Source organism: Lissotriton vulgaris, chromosome 10, assembly GCF_964263255.1.
Source record: "Lissotriton vulgaris chromosome 10, aLisVul1.2, whole genome shotgun sequence".
Lineage (NCBI taxonomy): Eukaryota > Metazoa > Chordata > Amphibia > Caudata > Salamandridae > Lissotriton > Lissotriton vulgaris.
Window position 1 is genome coordinate 1,065,733,092 of NC_141698.1, and position 14,842 is coordinate 1,065,747,933.

Genomic DNA, 14,842 nt, shown 5'->3' on the forward strand with positions numbered 1-14,842 from the left:
CTTCCTACTGGCCAATGACCTGTTGATGCTCAGTGCGGTTAGTAGGTCGAGTGCCAAGCCACCTTTATTCCAGCCTCATTGATGGTAACGCCATGTGTGCTTATGAAGGAAGGGGAGTTGGATGGAAAACCGGAACGGAGAAGCTGCAGGTGACTTAATGGAGAATAAACTTGGAATTTAATTGCAATACGCCTCATGGATATTTACATAACTGGCGACGAGTTTCAGTCTATGCAGGGGACAGACATTGAAGTACCTCCACCTCTGGATAAGAGCTAGTAAGCAGCTATCAATGGAACAATCATTCATTCACATGAGTAACCTGTAAGGGGTGGATGTGGACGTTGATAAAGGTCCTTGATTATTTATAAACCTTCCGAAATGGAGAAGGTGGTGACTAGAACCAGTTGAAAGTATTTTGAGTTCTGATTTTATGTGGACTGTTAAAGAAACTGAATAAATGTAAACTAATTGTTAGAATGCCAACCGGCGTAATTAACTGTTCTGGCGACTGGTTCGGCTATTGCGGCATAATATTTGTCAGGCTGGCCGGTGGATACGTTTAGTCTTATGTGCACATCCTGTAAAATTTGCCACAAGCTAAACTGCGTGCCATGCTAAAGAATTTGGCAGTGAAGGGCTGCAGAAATTAAAACTGTACATCTGTAGCTCATTAGGACTAGCAGCATGTGACATACAGAAACGCCAGCTGGAATTGATTCATAATACTCCTCATGAACCTTGCTGCATATGTCTCGGGCCCCTGCTAGCACGAACCTCATAAGCGGAGATCTGGAATTTCACAAATCGTGGATTTCTAATTCTGCAAACCGTCTTTATGACAAAGCCACCATTGTGTAGGTCGTAAGGAAGTTTAACATTGACCACCATTATCACTAGAAGCTATGCGTCTCTATGGTATTCACAGTAATGGAATCCAGTCCGTGGGAATGGTGGCCTCTCTCGCATTACTACAGTGAGGAAAGTACATCGGCAACTGCTGAGCACTCTATGGGGAGAGGAAAGTACCTTGGCAATAGCACCAGTTTGGGAAGGAAAATCTTTAACAAAACTTCCAAAATAAGATTCTACCATGCGTTGTGTGTTATGGTAATTAGTTGGAGTCCGTTATGTCCGTTTATTGTTTATTGACCCCTTACATTCCTTACATACTTCGAGAATGTTAAAGAGGACCTATTGTAAGGTCCGACATTGGGGCATTTTGCTGTCTCTGCTAAAACATATATAACAACTGATCCGAGTAATGTGGGGAATATGAGCTGTTGAAACAGGTGAAGGATGGTCATGATCGAAGAATAATTGCATCAAGACGTCTACAAAAGACGGCGTCCTCCTCCTACTCTGTGATTGAGAGGGAAGCCCTTGTGAGATGCTGTGGGATCAAGCATTTTAAGTACTTCACCTGTTCGAAGGGGGTGATGGTCTGGTAGGAAATGTGACTCAGAATATCGAGGTGGATGTTTGAGTACAATTTTAGTGTGGAATTTGTGAAAGGTTTGGAAGAAGAAAAAAAACCTTAATGCTGATTGTATCTAAGATGCCTACAGTCGAGCCAGATCAGGAGGCAGATGTAGAAGTAGTGATTGAGTGGAGAGCAGTCTCTCAATAGAAAAGAATTGGAAATGGCAATAGTAGAGGATGTTTTATTGCAAGAGTTGGAAACGTATGGAACTACAGGCTGGGAAAATGACGGAACTTTTAGTACACAGTTGAATGTTTACATCATGTAAAAGATTGTGTGTGTGATGGAATGATTTGATGTCTTTGCTGGAGCTTCCCACCTGAGAAACTCTGTAGGAGAATTATTCAGAATGCGCACAAAGGGCACACGGGCCGCAATATGCCCGAGAGACTTATTTGTCAATCTTTTTGTTACCCTGGGTTGCATTAAGCCATTCAAAGTGTGGTTAAAGAGTGCTATGTCTTCGCTAATAGCAAGAAAACCAAGATTGGGAGGTAGCCTCCCTTGAATTGTCTGAATTTACCCAAAAGGCATTGGGGAAAAAGTGTCAATTTTGTTGGGTCTCGTGGTCTAACTAGGTACGAGAAATAAATACACGATTGTTCTGATTATCACACAAAATAATTTGTAACAGAGACCAATGATCATATAGGTGCTGAGTGTGATTCGGTTTTTGGAAGAGGTGTTCATGGATTCGGGAATCCCAAAGACCTTGGTATCGTATAACGGGTGCTGTTTATCTCCAGAAGTATGAATTATTGAACAGAATGGGTGTCTGGCATGAAACAGTAGATTTATTCTGACCTCAAGCCAATGGACTAGTTTAATGGGTCAACCACCTAATTATGGGGAACATTAAACACTTCTTGTCTAATGCTTGAGCCTGGAAAGATGAATTGAGGAAACTAACTTGAGAATAGATGATAACGCCTCACTTAGTAACTTTGGGTATTGCCATTCATAGCGCTTAAAGAGAACCGGAAATTAAGGAGATTTAACATGGTTGAAGATCAAAGAATGTGTGTGGATGGATCATAAAAGTAGTGTTTCAGTAAAACCACTTCAAGCCAAGGAGTATTATGATACTAAGAAAGGTGTCAGAAGAATGGACATAGGAAAAGGTGTTGGGATTGCAGTGAGAAAAGTGGGATTGTCAGGAAAGAGGTGTGTTTTCTCAACCTGTCAGTGTAAAGGAAGTAAAAATGAGTTTTTGATCCTGCCAGATGAGTTAGTGGAGTTTCTGGAGTGTGTGTGCGCAAGTGTCCATTTGCAAATCTAGATAACTTGTAATTTGGATAACTTGCAATCAGGATAATGTCTTTCCTGCGAGTTGTTTGTTGCACATAATTTTGTCTTGTACAATCTATTTTTGGTTAGTGTTATACCTGTTAATAGATTAAACTGCACGTGTTCCTTTTTTTCTGTATAGCTAATGCATTTTTATATATGTAAAGAGGTGAGATGTATAGAGTTTCTGGAATGTTAGCCAAGTAAGGTAGAACTTTGGATGGGAATGTGTTCTTATGAAGGAAGGGAAGTTGGGTGAAACGCTGCGACAAAGAAGCTGGAGGGGACATAATGAAGAATAAACTTGGAATTTAACTACCATAAACTTGGTGGATCTTTACAGACACTCCACTCTGCCTTTGTGCCACTCTGATTGCTGCTGCACCGCTCTGTGCGCCTCTGTGCACCCCTCTGTGCGCCTCGGGGCACCCCTCTGTGCACCGCTCTGTGCACCGCTCTGTGCACCGCTCTGTGCGCCTCTGTGCACCGCTCTGTGCGCCTCTGTGCACCGCTCTGTGCGCCGCTGCGCTCTGTGCCACTCTGTGCTATGCATTGCTGCGCCGCTGTATACACAATACTCTTCCCCACTAAGTTTTGAGCATGCTGGTGTACAACTTAGTTAAACCTTTTCAAGGCAACCCGCTCTTGCGCAGGCGAGACCTAATGGCATAGCCAGTTCTTGTTTTATTGTATTCTTTGTACTCCTGATGCCACGGGTTCTGCCTTCATATGAAGTGCTGGTTACCGATTGATGGAAAGCTGCCCCCGAGCCATCCAGAATGTAACCATCGAATGCAGTTGAGGTGCATCAATAGTCCAATGTGTATCTTATTGCGCGACTTTAAAGTGCCCAGTCTTTTAAGTATGGCATGCACATGCCATGTTTGAAGCTGCTAAAAACGTTTTTCAAAAATGAAATGGCTATTTGGAGTCTTGTATGTACCACGTGGCTCTAGTTCTAACACAGATCTTGCACCAGCTGATTGTAAATTACACCAGCGCAGAAGTGCCATAACCTGCCCGTTTGATAATAACTTTGGGTTTCGTGAAGTGAACTGCAGTGCCGGAGCAGGAGTCTGTTCCTGCGAGAATGTTGGCCTCCTTTCCTGCTTCACTTGTTTTCTCTTGGTCTGTGTTCGCATACTCTGGTTTATTGGTATCCAGCTGGAAGAGGCTTTTGTGAAGGATAACTACCCCTGGTCTGCTGACGCAGACCGCGTTAACCTGGAGTGTTGCGAAACCAAGCTAGTCCTTTAACATTCTACTAGCAAGAAACTTGGAGGAATGAGTTGTTGGAAAATCTTGTCATTTGTTTCCCCACTTAGGTTTATTGATGGCCACACAAATATGTGAGGCCCACCACTAAAATGTTAAACCGTCTTGAGCTTGCTCCCTTCATTAAAATACAAAAAATATATACTTTTACGTTCTGATCTCATTGGAGATTGTCGACAGGGCCATCATCTTTAACGTGTTTAAGTATGTGACCGCACAGGCGGCTATGCCTTGTGACCCGTTCATGTGATTCATTCAGCCTTGCCTCTGAAAAGGGTTTAGTTGAATAGTGAAAACCCTTTGTTTTAAAATGCCACATTAGCGAGCTGGGAAGTGAAGTTTTTGAAAAGGTTCTTTGTACTTGGACCAGTTTCACATAATGGCGGCGGCATTGGGCCGGGCAACTCTTGACTGCGTTGGGTGGGACTGGGACGTTCCGTTACCCGAAGGCAGGGTCCTTCCTACACACGAGACGCTCGCATGATAGTCTCATGGAGCTTTAGACAGGTCCTTCAGTGCATTTACAGTCGCTGTGAATAGTTGGGATAAGTGCGCGCAGAGGACTAAGAATTCCCATTTCCTGTGATGGGCATGCAAAGTGAAACACATCATACTACCCTCCCAGGCTAATAACTACAGCTTTCGGACTTTGCATCACGATCCAGTGCAAATGGAAGTAAGTAAAGGCTTCAGTCCAGACTCCCTGCCTCGGCCTGGGTGTCATTCGAATCGGTCCGAGGGGTGTAGTATTGACCAAGTAGGAGTATAGCAGCCAAAGCTTACACCAAGCCTGTTGGGATAATCCATAGGAGTATGGTACTTTGCCTACCACTTATAGCTGCCATGACACCCCCACATACTCTAGGTTGTTTATGGATGCAGCATTTTTTTGGATTCCATATTTTCCAGGTTTGTGCCACAATCCCATCTTTCTTTCACAGTACACGTGCCTGGAACACAGGGCTGCACCGGCACCGCAGTCCTAGCGGTGCTTAAGATTGCGAATGGCAAATTATTCAAGTGTATGACGTTAACACACGGTATAACATAAATGTTTTGTGTGCATTGGGATATCCATTGTCCCTGAGGCTTTGTGTGCATTGGGATATCCATTGTCCCTGAGGCTTTGTGTGCATTGGGATATCCATTGTCCCTGAGGCTTTTAGTGGTTCTAAGTCATTTTCTGGATACCTTTCTAGTGTGCCACCAGAAACTCGTTGAAAAATACTTGTCACTTTATATTTTTTTCTAAATAGAAAAATTGCAAGATTAGTCTTTTTTTTTTTTAACTGGGTTCTCATTTTTATTATTAATACTAGCACATAAATGCAGTATATTTGCAGTCACAAAATATGTGCTGCCTGCATTTGTACCCTCCTATTTTGATGGCAGTGGGATTGTTGATCAGCTGCAAATCCACAAAGGGCATGCATAACTGCTAAGCCGCTGATTGTATGCTGTAGCGCAATGCAGAGCTGGCACCACCTACCTACCTCTTTTTAGATTTGAGCACGTGGGTAAACTTGTATCGATGACCAGGAGACTGAGAGGTCATGGTTCTCCCTCTGCATGCCAGTGCAATTGGCAGTGAGTGTGGTATGCTCATGAGAATGTTTCTGAGAATAGATCAGGTGTTAAAACCTGTAACTTTAGAGCCAAGCAAAAGCCATGCGCAAGAAGTGGGGGAGGATGTTGGATCGCCCGCCACCCCGGTGACGGTTACCTCTGCTGCCCCCTCCCGGCGAGCCCCAGCACCTTTTGCGTGAGTTACTGTTGCTTAGTGTTCATGGCCCGTATGTGCTCTAGGGGCGTCCCTGTATATTCGCTCTAAACAAGCCAAATGGTTTCTCCTTTGTAAATGGTTATTCCTCTTAGTGTTTGAGCTGTAGACAAGTACTGCTGAAAGACCGTTCATCTCTGCTTTGTGCACATTGATTTAATATCTTTAATACGACTGGTCCCTCCTCACCCCCTCCCCCCCCAACCCCCCTGCTGCAGTGGTGAATTGTTCCACTGTTTTTCCTAACAAGTGGGTTGAAGGTTTTACTCTGGATTTTTCTTTAAAGGTAAACATTTATGCATATGTTTGTGTTGCACAGCTCTTTTATGGAAGTAAAATGCAAGCTTTGGTCAGCAGATTTCATCTTTAAACAAGCTACACAGCCGCACATCTTTTTTAGGATACAATCCTCCTTGGTCATGTCTGTTTAACTGTTAATGTCCAGAAAAAGAACCTGAGCTTGGATTCTAGTGCAGTTGGAAGGGGTATGTAGTAGTTTCAATGCAATATTTTTGCCTTCTCAGGATAAAAATCCTGTGTAGGATGAAATTCTGCCCTTTGTAGTGGTTCCAAGTTGTTGCTAGGGCATATTGGTTAAGGACATCCAAGCAGCAGTCGCCCTATAGAAAAGTCTCTTAACCGCAAAGTCCTTAGTTACCCAGACACCGGTGTTGCATGACTACTGCATTGAAAGAACTGAAACCTTAAGAAATGAGGGTGAGCCTAGTTGAAATCCGAGACAGGGGGCTGTACAGAAACTGGCAATTTGTGCTTGTACTATATGGATATGATCAATTCTGTGGCCTTGCCTCTTTTCTTGTGTATGAGGCCATATCAATTTAAGCTTCAGCACACTTGGAAAATTGTGTTTGCTCTTTGCATGTCGTGTGGTGTGATCTTGGATAGCCAACATCTAGTGTTATATCGGCCTCATACCTGCGTTGACCGCCCAGGAGCCTTGTGGTGTGGAGAGCTTTATGAGCATTTAATAGTATTGCGCATCAGCGAAAGCTGAAATACTACTTTAATGGGCCCCTTTTTTTAATGACTCTTACCTAGCGGTTTCGTATGGTATGTTTCTGACGAAGAAATAGTGAAAAGACCTAGTGTTGGAGCAGTGCAAGTTACTATTTTTTGTAATTATGACAACTTCTAGAGAGCAGCTTAACCATATTTCTCACACAAGTACCTCTATGACACGTTCTCAAGACGTGGAGCAATGGTGAAAGATGTCCTTTCGAAGGGCATTTTGTGCTTTAATGCCGATGTCTGTGAATTGGTGGCTGTCCGGCGGGCTGTGGCCAAGAAAAGCAGCACAGACATTCTGAAAACAAACATTGCCAAAGCGAGTCAGTCTTGCTTTTCAGTGAGTACAATGAAATCTGCTTTCAGAGCCTGACCGGCCATATTAAAAGAATAGAAAGCATTGTGTTTTTATACTTTCAAGATGGCCGCAGCGTTTCGTAAAGCAGCATGCATTGTGTTATGTGCACTGTTGTGAACGCATAACTCTGTGGCCATCTTGAAAATAAAGAAAGCAATGTTTTCATATGCTTTTAACATGCCCTGTCTCTGCTCTTGATTTTCGAATGTGGGTGAAATTTAAAAACCTCAGACGTTTGCGGTGCCAGTAGTGTCGGCCACCATAGAGCGGATCAGCACCGGGTACTGCAGTGGAACATGCAGAGCATCAAAGATGCTGCCATCCAGTACCTGACGCTCTGAAAGCGCATTGGTAGGATGGATGAAATGGCAGGGACAGGATAAGATCAACATTCAGGGTCTCACCAAGGCTGTTGGCCTGCAACTGGTGTGCTGCCAAGGAGAGAGGGCAGGAGTGGGTAGATTGAATTAGACTGGATCAAAGAACGGGCATGAGCGCGCTCTGAAAGCCAAGAAATGAACTCCCATAGAATGCTTCGCAAACCATGAAATGTCAAATCAAAATATTGAAAATAGTTTCTTGACATCTGCAGTGGAAGCATAGAATCTATTCAAAGGCAAAAGTTTGTCTGAAAGTTTTATGTAGCGCGAATGTGACCCTTACGGATATCAGAACGCTTTACAAGTAAATGAGGCTTTCACATACAAAGGTTCTTGTGGTCCATTAGTCCCATATAGGATCCTTTTTGTTGAAAAGGAAAAGTAGTGGAGAATAAGTCCCGTAAGCTTTTAATCAGGCCTCTATAGCATTTATTATAACTGTGTTGAAAAAAAATCATAGAATACAACAACCTCCAAACATTTTAGTATATAATGCAATTAATGTCTTCATTGCAGTATATCAATTCTTCAACGTAGTTCTTTTTCCAATTTATTTTTACCAATTATGATCCACTGCTCACAAAATAAGTGAAAAAGGTGCTCTAGTGAGTGATAGAATAATGAAAAAAACATAACATTGCACTCCTATCAATGCATTTATATAATAACATTAGGAGTTAATGTAGATATGAGGACGAAGGCAGTTCGATCTCAAAAATTTGAGATCATCTTCAGGGCTGGTGTCAATTAATACTTGCTTCATAAGGGAGCCAGTTGAGCGATTTCAAGTCAGTGGAGATGTGATTGAACCTTTTTGACACTGTGATAAGTCTGTCCGCGGAGTTGAGTGAGGCCCTTAACAGGGCTGTAGTGGCTCTAAGCAGGCATGAGCGAGTATCGCTTCCATATTCCAGTCTGGGGAACACGATTGCTTGCACGGCTGACTTGAAGTCATTTTGAGGGAGGATAGGTTTTAGTTTCCGTAGTAAACTCATTTGTAGGTTTACTTCTTAAGTGGTGGCACCAATATGCTTCCACATATTACGTTTTTTGTCCAGGATTATTCCTAGTGATCTTGCTGACTCAATGTTTTTTGGGGTGCAATTGACTGCTGTTAATTGCTTCATTCAATTGTTCGTAAACTGGGGTTGCTTCAAGGAAGCACCAGGGATCGAACCGTGAGCCCCCTGGTTCCGGAGTCAGCCGCCCTGGCCGATGCGCCACACCTCTTTCACCCATCTGTGTAGCACCCCCTTCCTCCAAAAGGCAACACAGAGTGAGGACAGGCAAGAGGTGATGGGGGAGGGCACAAATCGATTGGGGTAGTGCAAGCATGTCTACGATGGACAAGAAAACTAACTATGGAGGATGGGTGGAGGTTCAAGAAGACTGACCACAAAGGGTTGTGGGATGGGCTGGGGGTGGTACACAGACAGTTGAAAGAGGTGTGGCGTGGCGGCCAGGGCGGCTGACTTCGAACCAGGGTGCTCATGGTTCGATCCCCGGTGCCGGCAGCAGATCAGCCCAGCACCATTTGACTCTGGGCAATAATAGCTTGCTTAATCTTCCCGACGGCTCCCAGCTCCTTGACGCCCTTGGGTACTTGTTCGCGCTTTACAAATACTGGACATGTGTGATCTTTAGAGAGACCCCAAACTGCTTTTAATTGAAAGGAAACTGTGACGATGAGCCACCTGAATTGGATAGTTAGTCGTCCTCACTCAGGGAAAGCGTCTAAGGAGGAATCTCAAATTACCCGCAGCGCACATAGTATGTTGGCAGCCATATTTAATTGACTACACTTTTAAAATTGATAACAAACCAAACTGCAGGTTTTGATATAGTAAATGCGTTCAGAATTTGTTAAATGTCTTCTTATAGGTATTTTAGCCAACCACATTGCATTTTGGGACTGATAGTTTGAGATGGGCTAAGAGTGTTCGCATGCAAAGAACTTTTGTCAAAAAAAGCCAGTGGTTGCCCGATGTGCCACATAAGACTTGAGTCCAGTTGCCAGCTGGATGTGGTAATATAAAAATTAAGGGCAAGAATGAATTCCCCGTTTAAAGACTCTTACACACTTAGCTCTCTTGCTGACTTTTTTGTCCTTTTCGATTTCACTTAATGTTTAAGAGTACTGGAGAACATCGCTTTTCCTCATTATGTTTCTTGAAATGTTTGGCTTAAGCTCTTTCTGCTTTCAGAATATTTTCTTTGAGAAGTTGAAAACAATTACTGCAACTTGGCATTGTGCTTAACAAGAAAGTTCCTGGTTAGGATTTCGAGATTTTCAGAATTTCCAGGGTTGTGTAGCAATTCCTACTTTGATGTGGTACCTCCTGCTACTGTGAGTTTACCTTTATGGTGCACTAGTTAATGGCTGTGAACGATGATGATGCTTTAGCCATTGTATTTTCTGTCGTCGTATTTTCTGTATTCATGGGTAGGGAGGTACTTCATAGATGCAGATTTCGAATTAGATATGTAGATCTAAAATTCTGTATGGATTTGAGCTTCCTGTAGTTTAATTACTATGTGAAAGTTAATTATTCTTACCCTTTTAAACTAGAACCAATCCGTAGACTAGACCGGATTTGCCTTCTCTTGCTCATGGCGGGTATGGAGTTTCATGCGACCCTCCAATGCAGCCACTTAATACCTCAACTTCGCCTTCCCTCCTCCCCACCACACACGAGTGAGAACCGCAGGAGACGACTGGGGAATCGAAGCCCTGTTGCTAGTAATACTTCTAGCACAAATATACGGAGAGCCCGATGTATCTCGGAGGCACACTGTAGACTCTGCAGTGATTTCCACTCCTCTCTAACGATACTACTGTCTGTTTTTAGTCTCCTTGCTTGAATAGAAGGCGTTTCAGGCCTCCAATAAGCACATCAAGGGGTGCAGATCAATCCTGCAGAATGGGACTTAAACCAAACAGTAGCTTGTGACGAAAAACATGCAAAAAATCTTTAAATATTTTTACTTTGTGTGAAGGAGAATAATTCATATTTAAATGATTATTAGAAAGTGTGTGTGTGTGTGTGTGTGTCTCTGTGTGTGTGTGTGTGTGTGTGTGTGTGTGTCTCTGTGTGTGGGTTTGTCTGTATGTGTGGGTGTGTCTGTATGTGTGGGGGTGTGTATATATGTATATGTATGTGTGTGTGTATATATATATATGTGTATATATATATATATAATATACACACACTCCTTCTGACCCATTCGTTGTTGATTTGAACTGCTTACGTAGAATAGTGACAGAGTCCCCTGTCTTTATAAGCGCTGTGGCAGTTTTGCCTAGAAGGTTTCTCCTTTGACTTGCTTCAGTCCAGACTTCCCTGCCTCGTAATTCTTCTGGTATCCAGTTTGTGTACTGCGTTTGAGGGCGCGATGTAAGGCAGCTTCCCTAGCTAAGTGTTAGTGAAGAGTCTGCAGCACTTCACTATTGTAGCTGATGCCTGGCCCCTGGAAGCCATGCTATTCTCTGCCTACTATGTGTACCAAATAACGTATGAATTGATTATTTCCCTCCACACCATTTAAAAGGCACATTTTATGAACCACATTTTATTTATGTATGTTTTCTGTTTTTTTAGGGCCATGATGAAGAAGCAATTGTCGATCTAGGGAAAACGAGCTCCACAATCAATACAAACTTCGAGAAAGAAGAGCTGGAAAGTAAGCTACACTATGAATGTTTTTGCAGGCTCTGTGCACCCTTTAGCTTTCTCATCTGCTTATGTTGGTGTTTTGACTTGAGTGGGAAGGCATCAACCTGCCAAGACCACTCCAGCTGATGTACTCGTTGCACATTAGCTGACCAGGGTAAAGGGCGGTCATGAACTGGCTCCCTGAATGGAAGCTTGGAAACTGGCAGCCAATCGGAAAGTTTGATTTCTGGGCAATGACTATTGACGCTCCAAAGGCATGCGTCTTCAAGGCCCTTGTGCTTCTGGTGTGCCTGTGTGCCAGGTAGGATCCTGCTTGTCTCTTCTTAAAATGCATTTTTTCCAGAAAATGTTAGTGTATGGGCTGTTCTGTGGCTCTTACTGTGAAAAGGGGATAGAGCTGTGCTGGCTCACCTCTCTTCGCCGTGAGCGAAAGCACAGATACAGGCCGCAGAGCGGTTTGTCTTCTCTGTGGTGACCAGGCTTACTTTTACACTTAAGCGAAGGGAGGTTTGGCTCTGCCACAACACTTGAACAGTGCTCCCGGAGAGGATTGAGGGTCTTCCTGTGGGGGTGAATGGTTGGGTAGATAAGACTGAACATTGAGGCAAGCCTCTGAACTGGGCGGCCATACCTTCTGCCAGACAGACTGCTTCTCCTGCCAGTTCACTAATCTTAGTTTTTTTGGATTGGGTGAGGACAGATTATAGCCACATTTCCCCTTCTTTATTTGCCATTGTCTTTGCTCTGCCCCATAATGAATGGTGTGGGTTATTAACTATTATTGTCTATAGCTGTGGAGGTATTCATGCTTAATTTGCACCGGACTGACATTCAGGTGTGGTTAGCCTATCCTTCCTTATCCGGTGCAGACTACTGATAGTAGGAGCATCTACAGAATGCTTCCTGCGCTGGTTTCTGTCTGCATGGCCTGCCATGGTGGGAGCACCGAATGAGTTCTATACTGGCCTTTTTATTTATTTTTCTTTGCATTTTCTCCTCTTAAGGAGTTGTGGAACCTGAAGGCTTTCTCTGTACACTGACAACCAAACACTCCATGCATGAATGTGCTGCATGTCAAGCCTCGATAGCGCTGAAGTGTGGGGGGAGGGGTTAAAGGATGCAGCGAGACCGCTGTGATTCCAGTGGAGCAGCAGGAAACAGGCTACTGTGCTCGGGAGGGAGGAGTCTGTCGTCTGGCAGTCACGTGCAGCTCCGGTGCAGGGGAGGGACTAGTGACACTGGTTCCCCTCGTGCAAGTGGGAGAACAGTAGGGAACCTCAGAATCCCCTCGGTTACATACACCACCGCTGCCCTAACTGCAGGAGAAATTGTTTCCCACTGAAGAGAAACTATTAGTTTTAAACTTCACAACTCAAAGTTAAAAAAATAAGATTAGCAAATTATCATACGTGGAAACTTTGCACCGTTACAAAGTATGACTAAGTAATAGGCACTAGACTGATGCAGTTTATTTATGAAAATGACAGTTTTAAAAATACTTTAAAGTTTGCATTATCTGCCAACCTTTGAGAAAGTTAAGAAAAGTTCACTAGCTGGAGTTCTGGGGAGAAAGGATGCACAGTAGGCCTCCAATAAATTGCTGTTATTTTAATGTCTCACCAGCCCAACTCACTCTTCTCCAAGTTTACCTACACCTCTCCAGCTTTAGACTCCATTCCAATCCAGACAAGATGTGGTCAAAATTAGCACAACTTTGATTATTGTTCCAAACCCTATCATTTTTAGCAATGTCTTTTTGAACTAACTCAAGAGAACCCAAGAACTTCCTTGTTCATATTAGAAGGCTAATGATATCCGGTGCTCTGTTATGAATGGTAGGGTTGTCAAGGGCAGTTCAGGTGCCCACTGCCCGTTACGGAAAAGAACCTAATCCTTTTCATGATCAGCTGATCACAGCAAGGGGGCGTCATTTTCCGTCCAAAGTGCCTAACTAGCAAACTAAAGGACACTTAAGAACATCCCCTCCTCTCCCACAAAACTAACACCCTAGCAGCTTTTTTTTTATTTTTTATATAGGCGAATCTGATTAAACAAAGTCCAGAACTCTAAAATGAGATAAATGCCGGACTGTGGAAGTTCAAGAACATTGTTATTTTTACCCCGATCGTCTCGTTTTATGCATAAATACAAGATTTTAAAATGTTATGAAGAAGGCCGTCTGAATAAAATTAAGAATGAAAACGGAGGTCTGCAGGAAAAACAAATCTTAAGCTTCCGCACTATTGATATTAGATTTGTCGTGCGGTCCTGATCGATCAGCGGCTGGTTCCGCACCATAGGTGATCTGCATATCCCTAAATCCTGCTCCCGAAATGTATTTGGCTGCCGAACACTCCCACCTGTTACTGCCCCCCTATCCTACACCTTTGTAACCGCCCCTACACATTTTGACCCCGTCTTTCAAAACCCACTGACCTATGCAAGGAGGGGTTTCTGCTGGGCCACCACAGATTTTCTGATGCTGGTCAAAGGACCCCCCTTCCCAAACTGCATGCTGGATCAGCTGTGGGCAAGACAATGTTGACTTTGGGTGAAGTTAAGACTTTGCAGACCTAGCATCCCAGAAGTACAAATTCAGTTTCATCAAGATGAGCAGAACCGGTCTATAGCTTCCAGAGCCTGCAGCTAGCGAGTTTGCCCACCTCTCCCTTGCTCATGTAAGTGTCTTGGGCTTCCACATCCTGTGTTTCTGGGATCCACTTTGGGGTCCCTGATCAACCGTTTGCAAGCATTTAGAACATTATGTTCATGGTTTCTCCAGCCAGTTTTATTTTGTTTCTGTTCAGTGAACACTGTTAGATTTTTCATTATCCTGGACTATTTTGACTCCTGCTGCATTAATTTGGCTTCAAAGCACATCGGTATTCCTGCTTATTAAATGACCGCAGCTGTTATGAATGATGTGCTCTTGTGCATTAGAGTTTTACAGGTCTGTTTGATCTTTCATTGCTATTGTGCAGTGAAACGCCACAGTCATATCTGTAACTTCATGTTAGTTCGATGTTTGAGATGTCAGTACGTATATGGTTAGGCTGTGTCCTTGGTTTTATTTAAAAACATATGTCATTTCTGTACACTGGTTTAAAATACATTTTTAAAAGCCTTCTATTCGTAAGCCATGAGTGTGAACGAAGGTTCTAGCTGTGACTAAAATCGATCAGGACATATAAACAAACGTGATCATGAGCCAGTTACCTTCCGCTGTCTTTTTAGGTCGAGCAGCGTAGTCTGCTCGAGACCTTATGTTGCCCGTATCTGGGAATGTGGACAGCAATGTGCCACGCGCTTTTCCTTTCTAGTTTTCACCGCGGGAGCGTGCCTCTGACGCGCTTGCGCAGACACACACACACACAGCCCCTGCTTTCGCTTGGCTTGCATGCAAACACGGCGCACACACACAGCCAGCCCCCACCCCCTGCACACACAGGCGCGCGCGCACATACACACGCTGCCGCCACCCCTGCACACGCACACACACGCACACACACGCACACACACGCACACACACGCACACACACGCACACACACGCACACACACGCACACACACGCACACACAC

General features: G+C 43.8%; 1 protein-coding gene across 4 annotated transcripts in view; it reads left to right on the plus strand.

Moving 5' to 3' along the window:
* SLC4A7 (solute carrier family 4 member 7) overlaps positions 1-14,842 on the plus strand; it is a 422,082-nt gene that overhangs the window by 99,341 nt on the left and 307,899 nt on the right. For all 4 annotated transcript variants that reach the window (XM_086942128.1, XM_086942129.1, XM_086942126.1 and 1 more), the window contains exon 2: positions 11,189-11,270. In XM_086942128.1, the coding sequence (XP_086798254.1) occupies positions 11,189-11,270 (82 nt within the window). The remainder of the gene's footprint in view (positions 1-11,188; positions 11,271-14,842) is intronic.